This window comes from Microcaecilia unicolor, chromosome 3 (assembly GCF_901765095.1).
Source record: "Microcaecilia unicolor chromosome 3, aMicUni1.1, whole genome shotgun sequence".
Classification (NCBI taxonomy): domain Eukaryota; kingdom Metazoa; phylum Chordata; class Amphibia; order Gymnophiona; family Siphonopidae; genus Microcaecilia; species Microcaecilia unicolor.
The window spans coordinates 409,730,341-409,748,046 of NC_044033.1; the positions used below are offsets into that span (position 1 = coordinate 409,730,341).

General features: G+C 43.0%; 1 protein-coding gene across 1 annotated transcript in view; it reads left to right on the forward strand.

The window, feature by feature from the left end:
• The window catches only part of CD2AP (CD2 associated protein), a 442,106-nt gene that overhangs the window by 403,210 nt on the left and 21,190 nt on the right, over positions 1-17,706 (forward strand). The window contains 2 exon segments of the mRNA XM_030198789.1: positions 5,835-5,924; positions 13,130-13,296. Of these exon segments, the coding sequence (XP_030054649.1) occupies positions 5,835-5,924; positions 13,130-13,296 (257 nt within the window).

The window sequence follows — 17,706 nt, forward strand, 5'->3', positions numbered from 1 at the left end:
CTCTCAATGAAAGCATCAGGGCCATGCTCCATTAGCACTTGGTGGGGCTCCTTCAGTAGAGTGCATTGGCGTCTGGGGTGCTTGCACCAGCAATGCCTCTTCCTGCTGCCCCGTAAGGCCCTCAGCCTGCAGTGATGCCTCCGTCCCCAGTTCCATGTGTAGTACCAGCATCTACAGCCGCCTATGCTAGCCACCCCCTCGACTTCAGTGGAGGAAACTTCACCGAAGTCACGGGTAGACCCTGAACCTCGATGCCCTTCCAGACATTGACGTAATTCCTCTTTCTCGAACCAGACTCAGACTCTAATAAGGAGCACTCATGGAAGTCGGAAGGACCCTAGGTACTTCTTGAAGGAGGAGTCCTATGTTATCCCACTGACACTACTGATGCTCTCTTTCCCGCCGGATACCTTCTGCACCCTCCTCCTCATCCAGGAGGGTTTTGGGTAAGTCAAAGAGGGGTCCCCCACAGAGATATAGATACACACCTCGCCAGACTCAGCATGCTCAGACCCAGCACACTCGTTCTCATAAACAGCGTGCATCCAAGGCCCAGCTGGCTCTCCAGACAATACAGAGGACAGAGCATAGTTGCAGTCAAAGTAACTGTCTCAGACAGCCTACTGATAGGAGAGAAGCTAAGTTTTTTTCCAAGAAAGGTGGCCCCTTGTAACCTCAGACCAGTGAGTTCTTCAAATAGTTTGTCTCGGTTATGCCTTGTATTGGCTGCAGAGACCACCAAAATCTTCTCACTTCAGCTCTCGTCACAAGGAGGTGCTTTCAGAGGAACTCTCCGCCCTTCTAAAAGCTCTTGTGGTCGAGCTCGTTCCACCAGGGAAAGAAGGGAAGGGATTCTATTCCAGGTACTTCCTTGTGCCAAAGAAAACAGGATGGATGTGTCCCATCCTAGACCTATGGGCCATGACAAATTCTTGGTCAAAGAAAAGTTCAGGATGGTTTCCCTGGTTACCCTTCTCCCTATGATTCAAGAAAAAGATTAGCTGGCTCTCTGGACTTAAAGGATGCCTACACTCACATCCCGATACTTTCAGGCCGCAGAAATGTCTCAGATTTTGGGTGGAAAAACAAATCGCTTCTGGTACCGCGTGTGGCCTCGCGTCAGCTCCCAGGGATTTCACCAAGTGTCTAGCAGCAGTTGCAGCATTGCTATGCACACTTGGAGTCCATGTGTTTCCCTACCTGGACGATTTGTGGTGAAGAGCACGTTAAAGGATAGTGCTCGGGAGAACTATTCAGTTGCTGGAGCTACTAGGATTTTTTAAAACTACCCCATCTGCTCCCGGTTCAGCAGTTTGAATTCATTGGTGCCTTGCTAGACAGACAACAGGCAGAAGCTTATCTCTCTGTGCTGAGGATGGACTGTAGTTGCAATCACCACTCAGGTTTGGGCCAGCCAGCCGGTCACGGCTGGCTGGCTGTGTTGAGTTTCCTAGACCATATGGTCTCCTCAATGCATGTCACACCCATGGCACATCTTCACATGAGAATGGCCTAGTAGATTCTAGCTTCCGAGTGTTGTCATTCCTCCGGGAATCTAGCATAGTGTTTCACAAGTCTGCTCCTGGAGTACTCCTTGCCAGTCAGGTTTTCAAGGTATCCACAATGAATGTGCATGAAATTTGCTTATAATGGAGGCAATGTAAGCAAATCAAGTTTGTGCATGTTCATTGTGATATCCTGAAAACCTGACTGGCAAGGAGTACTCCAGGACCAGACTTGGGAATCACTGACCTAGCGGATGTCATCTGAGTAACACCAGAATTGGTACAGTCCCTCCTTTGGTGGTCAAGTTGAACCAATTTGACTGTGGGACTTCCATTTGAAATTGCTCAGCCCCAGAAGGTGCTGATGACGGATGCATCCTGCCTGGGGTGGGGAGCTCATGTGGATGGGCTTCACACCCTAGGTCAGTGTTTACGAAGTCTAGTCCTGAAGTACCCCTTTGCTATTCAGGTCTTCAGGATATCCTCAGTATCCATGGACTTGGTTTGCATGTACTGCCTCTTATATGCAAATCTCTTTCATGCATATTCATTGTGGATATCCTGAAAACCTGACTGCCAAGGGGTACTCCAGGACCAGTCTTGGAAAACACTGCCCTAGGTGCTTGGTCAGCTCAGGAATCAGATCTCCAGATCAACCTTTAGAGCTACAGGCAATCTGGAATGCTCTAAAGGCTTTTAGAACTATCTGTTCAACCAAATTGTACTCATTCAAACGGACAATCAGGTTGCAATGTATTACACCAACAAGCAGGAGGGTACTGGATCATACCCTCTGTATCAGGAGGCCATCCAGATGTTGAACTGGGCTGTCAAGAATAGGATAGTTCTCGGTGCCACTTACCTTGCGGACAAATGCAACAGCCAGGCCGACAGACTGAGCAGGGTCATGCAACTACACAAATGGTCACTCAGTACGAGTGTTACCTGTGATATCTTTGAGAGTGGGGCACCCCTCGATGGATCTCTTTACTACTCTGCTAAACCACAAAGTCTCTCAGTACTGTTCAGAGTCAGGACACATGTCAGACTAGCATTGGATAACTTCTTCCTCCATTGGGGGCTAGGCCACATGTATGCATGTCCTCTGAAACTCGAGCAAGACTGAGAAACCATGATTGTGATTGCTCCTTATTGGTCCAGGTAAATCAGGTTCCCTCTTCTTCCAGCATTATTCTCCGAAGAACATGGGAGATTGGAGTGTTTTCCAACTCTTTATCACGCAGAACGAGGGATCTGTTCTGCATCCCAACCTCCAGTCCACACAGCCTGGATGCTGAGAGCTTCAAATTTACTTATTTGTATCTTCCAAAGGGTATCTCCAAAGTCTTGCCCACTTCCAGGAAAGATTCCACTAAGAAATGTTTCTCTTTTAAATGGAGGAGGTTTGCAATCTTGTCTGAGGGCAGCTCTGTAAGTGTTCGCCTCGGTGCAATTAGTGCTTACCATCACCATGTAGAAGGTAGGCCCATCTATGGACAGCCTCTAGATGATTGTCTCATGAGAGGTTTGCTTATGACAAAGCCCCTTATCAAACCTCCACCTATGTCATGGGTCATCCTTAGCTGATGAAAGCTCCTTTTGAGCCACTGTCATCTGAAGTACTTGACCTGGAAGGCCATATTTTTGGAGGTGGCTACTTCAGCTTGCAGTATCAGTGAGCTTCAGGCCCTAGTAGTGGATCCACCTTACACTTAATTTAATCATAATAAAGTAGTTCTCCGCACACCCTAATTTACTGCCTAAGGTTGTATCCATCTGAACCAGTCACTCATTCTTCCAACATCCTTTCCAAAACCTCACGTCCGTCCTAGTGAAAGCACGCTGAACACCTTGGACTGCAAGTGAGCACTGGCCTTTTACTTGGAGCAGACTAGGCCCTACAGACAGTCCACCCAGCTTTTTATTTCTTTTGATCCCATCAGGATGGAGGTTGCCATCAGGAAATGCACAATCTCCAATTGGCTGTCAGATTGCATTTCTTTCACTTACACCCAGGCTGAGCTGATTCTTGAGGGTCATGTGAAGAGGCAATATATATGTGTATGTATGTTTATATGTGTATATATATGTGTGTATATATGTGTATATATATGTATTATTTATTATTTATTGCATTTGTATCCCACATTTTCCCACCTATTTGCAGGCTCAATGTGGCTTACAAAGATTTGTTATGACGTAGTCATTCCAGGATATCAGATACAATTGGTAGTGTACAAAAATTAAGTAAGGGAAGAGAGAAGGAAGGTGTTAGGCAGGATAGTATAGAAGGTGGGATTTCATAGCCGGGTGGTTAGTGAGGTGGTTTTGTAAGGCTATGTATGTACCCCTTGGGGCATGTGTAGCACATGTTGGGAACCTATGCAGTAGATCACAGGAAGCATTTAACAAAGAATGATGAATCATTTGACTTTGTGATTAATCATCCTTGCCTTATAATTCATAAAACATCTAAAAATGAAAATTGTTGAAAAGAAATGTTAGTATCAGCTGTGAAGAATTGCACCTTCCGAATGAAGAAAGAAGAAGTAACTTAGTGGCCCTTTTACTGAGCTGCAGTAAAAAAAAAAGTAGCCTTAGAGGGGCATAATTGAACGAAAACGCCTATCTCCATGGGCGTTTATCTCCGAGAACGGGTCAGTGAAGGGGCGGACCGAACCGTATGTTCGAAAAAAATAGACGCCCATGTTTTATTCAAATGTGTGAGCTGGGCGTTTTTGTTTTTCAGCGATAATAGAAAATGAAAGCGCCCAGCTCAAAAACGAATAAATCCAAGACATTTATTCGTGGGAGGGGCCAGGATTCGTAGTGCACTGGTCCCCCTCACATGCCAGGACATCAACCGGGCACCCTAGGGGGCACTTTTACAAAAACAAAAAAAAAGGTCAAAGAGCTCCCAGGTGCATAGCACCCTTCCCTTGTGTGTTGAGCCCCCCAAATCCCCCTCAAAACCCACTGCCCACAAGTCTACACCATTACTATAGCCCTAAGGGGTGAAGGGGGGCACCTACATGTGGGTACAGTGGGTTTGGGGGGGTTGGACGACTAATAAGCATTAAGCAGCACAATTGTAACAGGTAGGGGGGGATGGGCCTGGGTCCACCTGCCTGAAGTCCACTGCACCCCCTAACAACTCCTCCAGTGACCTGCATACTGCTGCCAGGGAGCTGGGTATGACATTTGAGGGTGAAAATAAAAATGTGTGAAACATCATTTTTTTGTGGTGGGAGGGGATTAGGTACCACTGAGGGAGTCAGGGGAGGTCATCCCTGATTCCCTCCAGTGGTCATCTGGTCATTTAGGGCACTTTTTGGGGCCTTATTCGTGAAAAAACAGTGTCCAGGAAAAGTGTCCTAAATTCTAGCTAAAAACGCATACTTCCTTCCCATTATCGCTGAAATGCGCCCATCTTTGTTCAGCAGATAACCACGCCCCAGTTCCGCCTTCGCCACACCTCTGACACACCCCCATAAACTTTGTCCGCATCCGCGACGGAGTGCAGTTGAAAACGCCCAAAAATCGGCTTTCGATTATACCGCTTTATTCGTTTTTGTGAGATAAATGTCCATCTCCCGATTTAGGTCGGAACTTGGGCGTTTTTCTCGTTCGATTATAAGCTGGTTAGTGTGTCTTTCCGTCATGCTAAGGCCATTTTTGCTGCAGCCAGAAAATGGCCAGTTTTCTATTTTTTCCTCTAATTGGCCATAAGTTAATTTTGTCATTAGCGTGTTACCACTTACACCTGTTTTGTGGGCAGTAAAGGCTCATGCGGTAATCCTGCAATAATCAGGTAGCTTGTGGTAATGTAGATGTGCTGATTAGCACAGAAATTCCCACTGTCTGCCCTTGAGACATGCCCCCTCTGTTCTAAAAAAAATTGCACATGGCTTGCATGTGCAGATCCCCATGGTAAGCCCATATAAGTTGTGGTAAGCGCACACTAGCACTTACCACAGTTTAGTAAAAGGACCTCTTAGACAACAAGTCAGTTAACATTTTGAGAGCACAGAAAACAGATGATGTAAAGAAACAAAAACATAATTAAATGTATACTGCTACTGTGGAAGGGTCACTGTGTATTTTGAGATAGTTCTAGTAAGCTGTAGAAAGCAATCTTGCTAACATTTGGAAACTTTAAAAGTTAGTTGTTATGTTTTTTAGTCTTAAAAATTAATAACATATGACTAGGAATTTTGTATTATTTTCTATTGTATCAGCAGTTTAGGTAAGGCTAATTGCTATATATTAAAAATGAAAAATGTGTTTTGCTTTCCTGTATCACCTGTTTCTCTTAATTCTTGTTTTTAGCCTGTTAAAGATTTAACAGAAAGTGTTAGAGTTCATAAAGAAGAAGTGGAGGAGGAATGTGCCAAACCAAAGCCAGCTGAATTTAAAAAGGTATAATATTGATTCCTCTGAATCCTTGAATGAGACTGCTTTGTATTCAGATAACTGTTCATTTAGTTAAGCAACACCACAAGTGTACATTCAAGAAGGCAATTTTCAAACTGCCTGAATTTTTCAGTTTTCAAAGTGTGCACATGTTTGCAAGGAAAACATACTCCCAGAAACATGCTTTTCATATACCACCATTTGCACTTCTCTTTACTAGATGAAACAACCAGGAAATTAAAGAAAAATAGTATGTTTCTCCTTCTCAAAACCTAATCTGTGAGTGTCTCTACTAAAATGTGGATAATTTTCAAATAGCCTTTTTATCTATTTAAATAGCTTTTGGAAATTGCTGCTTTTATTATAATTGTTTTCTATTTTCAAGGTTTTATATACAAGTTATGGTCATTTTGTTTTTGACAGATGATGAATGCTAGATTTCACTTCAGTAGATTTCTGTTGAAATAAAGAAAGCTATAGATATTGATAGAGATGAGTGTGTGTATGTATATATATATATATATACACACACACACACAGGGCACTCCATTTAAGTGCACGTCGGATAAGCGCATGCTCTGTTTAACTGCATGCCGTATTTCGGTCCCGTTTTTGGCGCCATCAGTTTCTATGGGGACAAACTTCAGTTTAGTGCACCACTGATAAATGCAAGATTCGCTTATATGCATGGTTTAAGACCATTCCTCTGCAGGAAAGACTCCACATAAGTGCACGCATGGAATATGGAAGCTGATCGGCGCGTGACAAAGGGGCGGTAAATTTGAAATCTCGGTTAACTTCCACAGGCAGAATAAGCGAAAGAATGTTGTTAGAGTGTACACTGGAGTTGTCGTCATTGCAAAACTGTAAGACTTTAACACTGGCTGAACGAATAGAAGTTCTTAAAAAATTAGAAAGCAAACAAAGTGAAGCATGTATTGGTAAAGAATATGGTGTCAACCCCAGTCAAAGTTCACATATCTTGAAGCAGAAAGACCAGCTTGATTCAATTTGAGCCTGGGACTACTGTTTCAAATCCAATCGCCTCAGAAAGTTTGATCATGGATGCATCCTCTGTGGGGTGGGGGGCCCATATGGATTGGCTCCATGCCCAAGGCGTTTGATCTGCCCAGGAGACTCCATTGCACATCAATCTCCTGGAGCTCTAGGCAATTTAGAACACTCTAAAGACTTTCAGAGATCGGCTGATGAACCAAATTCTAATTCAGACAGACAACCATGTTGCCATGTATTATGTGAACAAACCGGGGGGGGGGGGGGGGGGGGCGGTAGAGGTTACTCTCATTGTGTTGGGATGCAGTCATAATGTGGACTTGGGCCACCTGCTGCGACATGGTGCTTTGGGCCACATATCTGGCAGGGAAGCAGAACAGTCAGACAGGCTGAGCAGGGCCATGCAACCGCATAAGTGGTCCCTAAATATCTTTCAAGCATGGGGTACCCCTTTGGTGGTTCTTTTTGCCACTCATTTCAACAACAAAGTCCCTCCATACTTCCAGACAGGTTGCATGGCATGCTAGCAGCAGATGCCTTTCTCCTTCATTGGGGAGCAGGTCTTCTGTATGCGTACCCTCCCATTCCTCTGATGGTTAAGACTGCTGAAACTTGGGCAAGACAGAGGAAATATGATCCTCATCACTCCGTTCTGACTGAGGCAGGTGTGGGCCACTCTACTTCTGGAGTTGTCCTCCGCGGAACCATGGAGAATGGACTGTTTTCCAACCCTCATCACTCAGAGTGAGGGGTCCCTTCTTCATCCCAACCTCCACTCCCTGGCTCTCACAGCCTGGATGTTGAGAGCCTAGAATTTGTCTTCTTGCAGCCTGAGGGTGTTTTCATGGTCTTTGCTGGCTTCTGGGAAAGATTCCATCAAGAGGAGTTAATCTCAAATGGAGGAGGTTTGCTGTCTGGTGTGAGAGAGAGGCCCTAGATCCTCTTTCTTGTCCTACATAAAAGCTGCTTGAGTAGTCCTGCACCACTCAGAGGTCTGGTTTAAAAACAAATTCTATAAGGATTTGCCTCAATGCAGTTGGTGCTTTCAGCCACCATGTGGGAGGTAAGCCCATCTCTGGACATCCTCTAGTTATTTGCTTCATGCAAGGTTTGCTGTTGACAAAGCCCCCTTTCAGACCTCCAACTGTCATAAGACCTCAACGTCGTCGTTTCCCAGCTGATGAGTGCTAGTATTTAAGCCTCTTTTTTTCTTGTCATCTGAAGTACCTGACCTTGGAAGGTCTTGTTTTTGGTGGTGATCACTTCAGATCGCACAGTCAGTGAGCTTCAGGCCCTGGTAGCTAATCCACATTATATTAAATTTAATCATAACTGAGTAGTTCTCCACACGCACCCTAAGTTCCTTCCTAAGGTGGTGTTGGAGTGCCATCTTAACCAGTGAATCATCCTGCCAATTCTTTCCAAAACCACATGCCCACCCTGGCGAAAGTGCACTATAACCCTTGGATTGCAAGTGTGTTTTAGCCTTGTATCTGGAGCAGACTAAAGCCCTTAGACAGTCCACCCAGCTCTTTGTTTCTTTTAATCCAAACAGGATGAGGGTAGACCCGCAAACTTTATCCAGCTGGCTGGCAGATTGCATCTCTCTCACTTATGCTCAGACTGGGCTGAATCTGGAGGGTTATGTCCAGTGTTCCCTCTAAGGTAAGCACGTGAGCAATCAGTCATACAAATCGGGAGCATCGCTCACTTAGGGTCAATGTTCGCTCACTTGGAGGGATAGGGAACAAAACTTTTTACCACCCTGTGGGAACAGTAACATGTTTTGTCACTGCAGTAAAAAAAAAAAAAAAAAAAATCCTTTCCTCCCTTCCTGTCTTCCTTCCTGCAGGTCTGACAGGATCCTGCACGCAACAGCAAATCACAGAAAGAGGCTGTCTCTGTGGCCATCCTCCTGCCATGTCTCGCCCTCTCTACTGCCAGTCTGCCCATCCATAGCAACCACTATCTCCTTCTTTCCCTAAGAAATCACACGTGTCTGTCCCACACTTTCTTAAATTCAGACACAGTTCTTACCTCCACCACCTCCACTGGGAGGCAATTCCACTCATCTACCACCCCTTCCATGAAAAAGTATTTCCTTAGATTATTCCTGAGCCTATAACAAATAATAATAAGGTGGGGAAATGTGGGATACAAATGTAACAAACAATAATAATAACCTCTTCATCCTATGACTTCTCATTCCAGAGTTTTCCTTCATTTGAAAGAGGCTCATCTCTTGTACATTAATGCCACATAGGTATTTAAACATCTCTATCACATCCCCTCTCTCCAACCTTTCTTCCAAAGTATGCATATTAAGAACCTTAAGTCTGTCCCCCTATGCTTTATGAAAGAGAACATTGACCAATTTTGTAGCCGCTCTCTGGACTGACTCCATCCCATTTATATCTTTTCGTAGGTGCGGTCTCCAGAATTTCACACAGTATTCTAAATGGGACCTCACCAGAGACTTATATAAAGTCACTATCACCTCTTTTTTTCCTGCTGGCCATCCCTCTCCCTATGCACCCAAGCATCCTTCTGGTTTTGTCACCTTTTCTACCTGTTTGACCACCTTGAGATCATCAGACACGATCGTCTCGTTGTTCTTTCGTACACAGAAGCACTTCACTCCCTATACTATACCTTTCCTTTGGATTTTTGCAACCTAAATGTATGACCCTACATATTTTAGCATTAAATCTGAGTTGCCAGCTGCTGTACCATTCTTCAAGCTTCGTCGGATCCTTCTGCATGCTTTCCATGCCCTCCGCGGTGTGTACCCTATTACAAAGTTTGGTATTGTCCACAAAGAAACAAACCTTATCAGACAGTCCTTCTGCAATAACACTCACAAAGATGTTAAAAAGAGCCGGCCCAAGGGCCAATCCCTGCAGTACACCACTGATAACATCCTTTTCCTCGAAGCAAACTCCATTTACCACTATCCTCTGTCTCCTTCCACTTAACCAGTTTTTAACCCAGTCAGTTATTTTACTGCCCATACCGAGGGAACTCAGTTTATTTATCAGTTGCCTTTGTGGAACCGTGTCAAAAGTTTTGCTAAAATCCATGTACAGCACATCTTGCACTCCTCCAAAATCAAACTGTTTAGTCACCCAGTCAAAGAAATTGGCCTTCCTCGGGTCCTGCAGTCCATTCCATTCTAGAAACCTCACAATCCTCTGCTTTAGAAGTGGTTCCATTAGTTTACTCACCACTGAGGTCCGACTAACAGGTCTGTAATTCCCAACTTCCTCTTTACTTCCACTCTTATGCAGATAGACCAGTCCTCCGGGACCACTCCAAATGCCTCTAAAGAAGCATTGAAGAGGTCCAACAATGGCGCCGACAAAACTTCTCCGAGTTCTTTGATCACCCTTGGTTGTATCCCATCAGGCCTCATCACCTTGTCTATTTTTAGTTTATCTAGCTGCTCTTCAACAGAATCTACAGAAAGTCTGTCCTGGTCTACGAAACAGCCATTTCCATTAGCAATTGTTTTCTGCGAACCTGCCCCTAGCCTTTCGTCCGTGAACACAGAATAGAAATAATTAAATATTTCAGCTTTGTCCTCATCAGCTTCTGTATATTCCTCCCCTTCTCAACTGAGCCTCACTATGTCATTTTGGCACTTCCTCCTATCACTTATATATAATAAGTGGTAGGAGGAAGTGCCAGTTTTATCGTACAGGCTATCTTTTTTTTCCCATTTGTATCTTTGCTTTCCTGACATCTTTTCCAGCTTTTCTTAGCTTTCCTGGGTATTTTTGCCTGTCTTCCTCTTTCTGCGTCATCTTGTAACTTATAAAGGCTAACCTTTTTTCTCTTACCTTTTCAGCTACTACATTTGAGAACCAAAGCAACCTTCTTTTCCTCTTACCTTTATGTCGAACATGAAGGTTTGTTGCCTTTAAAAGAGCACCTTTCAAAGAGCTCCTTTCAGTTTTGCCCACTAGTGTTCTATTTCCTTCTCATCCAGCTAACTCTTCCTTGAGATATTCCTCCGTCTTGGCAAAGTTAGTTCTTTAGAAGTCTAGAACCTTCAATTTTGAATAAGCCCTGTACTCATGTGTCTGAATATTGAACCACACCATCCAATGATTGCTAGATGCCAAATGATCACCCACCATAATATCGGAAACACTCTCCCTGTTTGTAAGCACCAGGTCCAGAATAGCTTCATTCCGAGTGGGTTCCATTGCCAACTGTTGAAACACTTCTTCTGTAGAGAATCCAAGATCCTCTTGCTTCTAGAGGACCCTGCAGCAGGGACGCCCCAATCAATGTCTGGCATATTAAAATCACCTATCAGTAGGTTCCCGCCTCCCACTCGTTCCACACAGGTCATTCAGGCCCAGCGTCCCAAGCCTTGACAGCCCCATCCTTAGAAGTACCAGCCAGCTCTGCATTCAAAGCGAGTTGTTGAATTTAGTTATAGGCTTTTGCTTTTTCACCTGACTGGAGGACCCACGCTCGTGTGTTAGCCTGGAAGGTACCTGTGCGTTCACGGTGGAATGCTGCTAGAATTTTCTACTTTACTCGCTAGTCAGCATCCACTCCAGGCTCTGTCGGATGACACATTGAGCCTGCAAAAAGGTGGGATAATGTGGGATACAAATGTAATAATAATAATCACCCAGATGTGAGAATAATCGGCCTGCTGTCCTAGGAGAACATCAACTACTGGTAGGTATCTTTGCTTTTCATGAAATTTTTGAATTCAGGATTTTTGTTTGTTTGTTTGTTTGTTTGTTTTGTTTTAAATTTAGACCATCTTTATGCTGGTCCAGTGAAAGATAGAATTTGAACTAAGATGGTTGTACATGAGTTTTGATGACAGTTTCCTTTATTCAAATACTATCACAACTTGAAAATAATCTACTCTTCCACAGAAACAATGCAATGATTAGAAATATTTATTAATTTTTTCAAACAAGTGCAGGGTTATATTTCAAATACTTGTAAATTACCAGCTGCAACAGTTTTATTATCCATATTCATGTCATAAAATGACTAGATGGGGGGGGGGGGATTTAAATGCTCTGACAAAATAAGTAGGAATATAAAGGAATGTGGCTGTTAAGCAGTGTCTACTATTATTACTACTACTATTTAACATTTCTAAAGCGCTACCAAGGTTGCACAGCGCTGTACAATTAACAAAGAAGGACAGTCCCTGCTCAAAGGAGCTTGCAATCTAAAGGACAAAAAGTGCAGTCAATCAAGATTGAGGCAGTCTAGATTTCCTGGATAGAGGTACAATGGTTAGGTGCCGAAAGCGACATTAAAGAGGTGGGCTTTGAGCAAGGATTTGAAGATGGGTAGGGAGGGGGCTTGGCATATGGGCTCAGGGAGTTTATTCCAAGCATAGGGTGAGGCGAGGCAGAAAGGGCGGAGTCTGGAGTTGGCGGTGGTGGAGAAGGGTACTGAGGGGAGGGATTTGTCCTGTGAGCGGAGGTTAAGGGTAGGAGCGTAAGGGGAGATGAGGGTAGAGAGGTACATTTCTTACTTTGTTAAATAAATTGCTATTTAATGATAGGCCAGCCCTCAGTTTGTTTCTCTAGACTTCATTTGTGTCTGCTTGCATAGGCTTTCAATTGCTTTATTGTTTAATGCAAGGTCATACCAAGAATCCAAATTTTGTGGTGGACTGGGGGGAGGGCAACCATTCCTGGCTGCCCTCTCCCTCCCCCCCCCCCCCCCCAAGTTAAAAATGTTACCTTTGCTGGCAGTGATACCAAGCCTCGCCAGCTGAAGAGCTCCATTGTCTGACCCCTAGTGCAAATAAGTCATTGGTATGCTTTCCAGCTGCCAGTACCGGCACTCCTCACACATGTTCAGTTCATTCACGTAGACCGGTGTTGGTGGCTGGAAAACATGCTGCCAACTTCCTTGCACCAGTGGGATGTTTGGGCTATGTGGCTTGGTCATCCCTGCCAGTTATTCAGGGTACTGCACTTTGTGGGGACCAAGCCCAAAGTGGGGGGCCCAGATCTAGGCCCCCCCTTGGCTACACTACTGGTTTGATATAATAATATTGACCTGAAAATTGAATTCTGATTCTATTGAAAAATGTTTGAGATAGGCTCTGAGAGTACATATATCAAAGACAAAGTAAAATATGTTTTTCCTCTAGTTTATAAGAGATTGAAGTGTATTTTCTTTTTTTTTTTTAAATCTCGTTTCAGCCATCTTTACCCACTACTCCGACGCTTCCATCATCTCTAAGACCAAACTTTGTTCTACCTAGTTCTTCTGGGGACCTTAGAACTAAGGCAGAAACTTCAACAGAAGAGCTCAGGGCTCAAATTAGTGAGCTACAGACTATTGTAGAGAAAATAAAAACTGAGCATGGGTATGTTGTTCTTTGTCTCTGATGCCTTTAAGCAGTCTTAAATTAAGTTTCCTATTTAAAAAAAATCTTAATTGTGGAGAAAAAGCTGTAAATCTCTGCCATATTACAACAGCAGAAACAAAGTGGGGAAAAGCATGAAGAGCTTGGATTTTTTTCCATTCCCTTTGCATATTACTTATAGTTATATCTTATCTAAAATCTCTATCTCTTATCTCTCTCTCCCCATATATATATAGATATAGATATATATATCCATATATATGGATATATGTAACTTAACATTTATATTCCACAAAACCTTAAGTTCTAAGTATGAAAAGCAAGTGAAGCACCCTGATAATATAATATTAAATAGCAATGTCAATATAAAATACAGAGTTGATCATAGATCAAAAATGCAGTATGTTTGTTTGTTTATTTAAAACTTGATATACAACAGAATAGAAAGCCCTCTTTCCTATATATCATTTCCCAAAGAATACCTAAGTAAGAGGACAGCTCCTAAAAAGGAGCAATATTAAGATACGATATCAATTATACACCCTCAAACTATGCTCATCATGTGTGTCGTCTCTGTATATATCTCTGACCTGGAAAGTAGTAGAAGCTGAGAGGAGAAACGTAAAGCAGTTTGGATGGAGAGATACCAAAACATTCTGTTACTTTAACAAGAATAATAAATATGGAACCAAGTGTGATAGTATATCAAATAGGGTGGGCAATTAATGAGTTAATAACGCTATTAACTCTTTCATTTTTTCACGCGTTTGGGGCTTTTTAATGTTGCCTTTTTTTTTTTAATGCAGACCTGCCCCTCTCCTCCCTCGTTTACCTGCACAGCTGGGCTCAGGCTCTGGATTTTTTTTTTTCAACTTCCTCACCACAGCCTCAAAGTCCTTGTCTTCCCCTGCATTGCTGAACTCTGCAGATGCTTGAGCTGCACCGTGCAGGAAGTAAGGGCAGTCTTGTGGGACTTGAAACTGTGAGACTTCACCAATTTCCTGCACAGTGGTGCTCAAGCATCTGCGGGATACTTGAGCACCACAGGAGGTGGTGGAGATTAAAATGGTGACAGAATTCAAAAATGCATGGGTTAAACACAAAAGAATCCTGTTCAGAAGGAATGGATCCACAGAAGCTTAGCGGAGATTGGATGGCAACACCGGTAATTGGGAAGCAAAGCTAGTGCTGGGCAGACTTCTATGGTCTGTGCCCAGAAAATGGCAAGGACAACTCAAGGTCAGGTATACATAAAAAACACCACATACAATGAGTTTATCTTGTTTGGCAGACTGGTTAGACCATGCAGGTCATTATCTGCATCATCTGCTATGTTACTTAGTTCCATTCTGAGGCTGTGCCGAGGAAGCTGAAAAAATCCAGAACCCAAGCCCAGCTGTAAGGCAAACGAAGGGAGAGGAGAGAGAAACTGGGGAGTGATGAAAGTGAGAAGTTTCTCAATGGTGGCACCTTCCTTATGGATTAAGTTGCTCTCTAAAATGAGGTTCGAAAATAGTTTCTGGTGAAAAGCCAGGTCTTTAACTTAGATGTAAGCAGACAGATGGTGCTGGCCTAAAATCTCTGGAATGATTGGATCACTCATATGGTATTGCTGCTATTTTTTCAGGGTGTGATGAGTTGGTTGGAGGAGCTTTGATCCATTTGTTATCCTATAAGCTTCCCAGGGAATGAGGAGTGGGTTTGATTTTGGGGCTCTGGTATGATTGATTTGATTAACTCAGTGATTTGAAGCTCTGTTTCACAATTTGTTGGTTTAATGTTTTCAATGTTTATGATGACACTGCTATTTATTTTTGTAAGTGTTATTATTGGATGGACAATTTCTGTTGTTTGAAACTTTATTTTTTATCACCCAAAAATCATTCCTTGATTAAGCGCCGTCAATCTTGCGATTAAAACCTTTGATCGCGCGATTGGGATTTTTTTGAGTCATTGGCAACCCCTAATATCAAACCATTTGATGTCACTGTCAACAGATGTCTTTTACAGTTAATCACACGGTTCCACTATCCAGTGGTATCAGATGTTGCAATGTTTCTCCACCACTGGTTGGCAGTACACATAACCATATTTAGCAAACAACATGATTCAGTCAGTAGAAGGATAAATCTGTAAATGGACTCCTGTTTCTGGGCACGAAGAACACACATAAATTGCTAAAATACTGTATGTGTGTACCTAAGTGCCAGTAGAGCAGTTATATGTCATTATAGTGCTTAAACGCAATAATGTGTAGCTTGAAGATGGGTGTACACATGGGTGGAATGTGGGTGGAGCACACAGCTGCACATGTAAGTTATAGAATACTATAATTTGCGCACATTTTAGTTATATAGGCACAAGCATCTACACTAGCTCTATGACTGGTATAAGTGGTCACACCTAAAATGTACACATGTATTTGATATGTTAGTATTCTATCAAGGAAAGTAGGTGCACATTTATAGAGTGGGCTTCAAATAGGCACCTTCTTGGCACCGAAAACTAGGCACCCATTTATAGAATTATTCTCGCGCTTAAGTGTTATGTGTGTATTTTGCCTATTGCATTAGTTTTCTATAAAGGAAAGTAGGCTCCTATCAAGCACCCAGTTATAGAATTGCTCTCTAGGTGTCTCCATACAAAGCAATCATTAGGAAAGATACACAGATTTGTCACAAAATTTACAACAAAGAAAATGAAATACATATCTGAATCGCCTTTTGGGTCATTCATTTGGATACTATTTGTCAGGTGACTTTCTCAGTAACAGCCCTCACACTTTGGAATTACTTGCCGGACTGTTTACATTGGAGATGTCCTTCCAGAAGTTTAAAGTGGGACTAAAGACATATTTACAGAGGCTTTTTCTTATTAGCTGGATCATCTTTTCTCGGTGGTGAATTGGAGCCTATGATGCAGTAGGATAGTGATGTCCATTCTGACCTTCTTATTTTCCCCTATGGAGATTGTAACTTTCTTTCCTATACTTTGTTGTTATATTTAATATTTGATTATTGTAAACTGCTTAGTATTTACAATAGCAATTAACAATGAAACATGAAAACCAAGGACAACAGGGAGGAATAGGTGTGTGGTAGCACATGGGGAGGGGGTTGGGAAAGCATGTAGAATGCACTAAATGAGATTGTTTCCAGTTCTTTTGCATCTGTGTGTGTTGGTTGGTTGGTTGGTTGTATGTATGTGCCTCTGACTAGAATAGAAAAGAGAGAGGCAGGTTTAAAGGAGCCATCTCCATCTGTTATGTTTCAGTGTTTCTATACTGTGAAAGGTGAGACTCCCGCTGTCTTAGAAATACACAGGGACAATTTTTGAAGAACCTTTTTTCTGGAAACCCTGCCCAATCTTGCCATCTTCAAGCTGATTGTCTTTTCACTATTCCCCCTCTCCCCATGCTAAATTTGACTCTGTTCTGTTACATTTTCAGAGTTATTTCTCCTGATAGACTTTCTCAATCCTGTAGGTATAATTTCTTTCCAACATTCGTTGTGGGTTGGAGAATAAAAATGGGTAAAAAGTAAATATTTTGCAGTTTTCATTTGCTGTCATATCATTTGTTTCGGACAAACCCCATAATGTTGCTGGTTTTGCTTAAGGTACCTGTATATCCAGCAGTGTAGTAGTCATAGTCAAAATGTAATTTTCCAGCCAACTTTCTTAAGTAAAGAAAAACAGTTTATGGTCAGTATTAGTAATGGAGATTCTAGGTGCAGTTATGCGGCTTTCAAAGCAAAATGTGAGATTTGTAATAAGACAAACAAGTTGAACTGAATAGTTAAAAAAAAAAATAATATTAACAGCTAGAGGGAGGAAGTGATGTCACCTTTGCAGATGGCAGCATTGCTTCATGGCTCTGAAGGGGCTGCATTGAATTAGAGCGATTCTTGCTAGTGATGGACGCACTGCTTTGAGTCTCTGGCTAATGGTGCAGGGGAAGGTATGTCATTGTGAAAAGGCCTGGAGAAATTTTGCTATCCTGCTGCAGAGGGACAGAAAGTGAGGTTGGAGTCGGCGGGGACTTTGGAGAGAGAAAAAGATGGCAGCGATACCGTCCGACTCAGAGGAGGAGGAGGAACAGGCGACAGCCCAGGCAGAACGGTCGGATGTTACAAAGATGGACATGGTAGGCTGGTTGCAAGAACTGTGGGCAGACATGGCTGGAGTCAGAAGGGATATTCAAGCTGCTTTGAAGGATATTAAAGAGGAGATTGTAGAGCTGGGAAACCACGTGGCCATAGTGGAGGATTCAGTGGATGCAATAAGAGGAGTCGTTAACCTTTGCTATCTAAGGGAGAGTGTGGTGATACAAGAGTTGAGAGAACAACTGGGGGACCTTGAGAACAAGTCCCGGCGCTGCAATTTGAGATTCAAGGTTGTCCCTGAGACGAA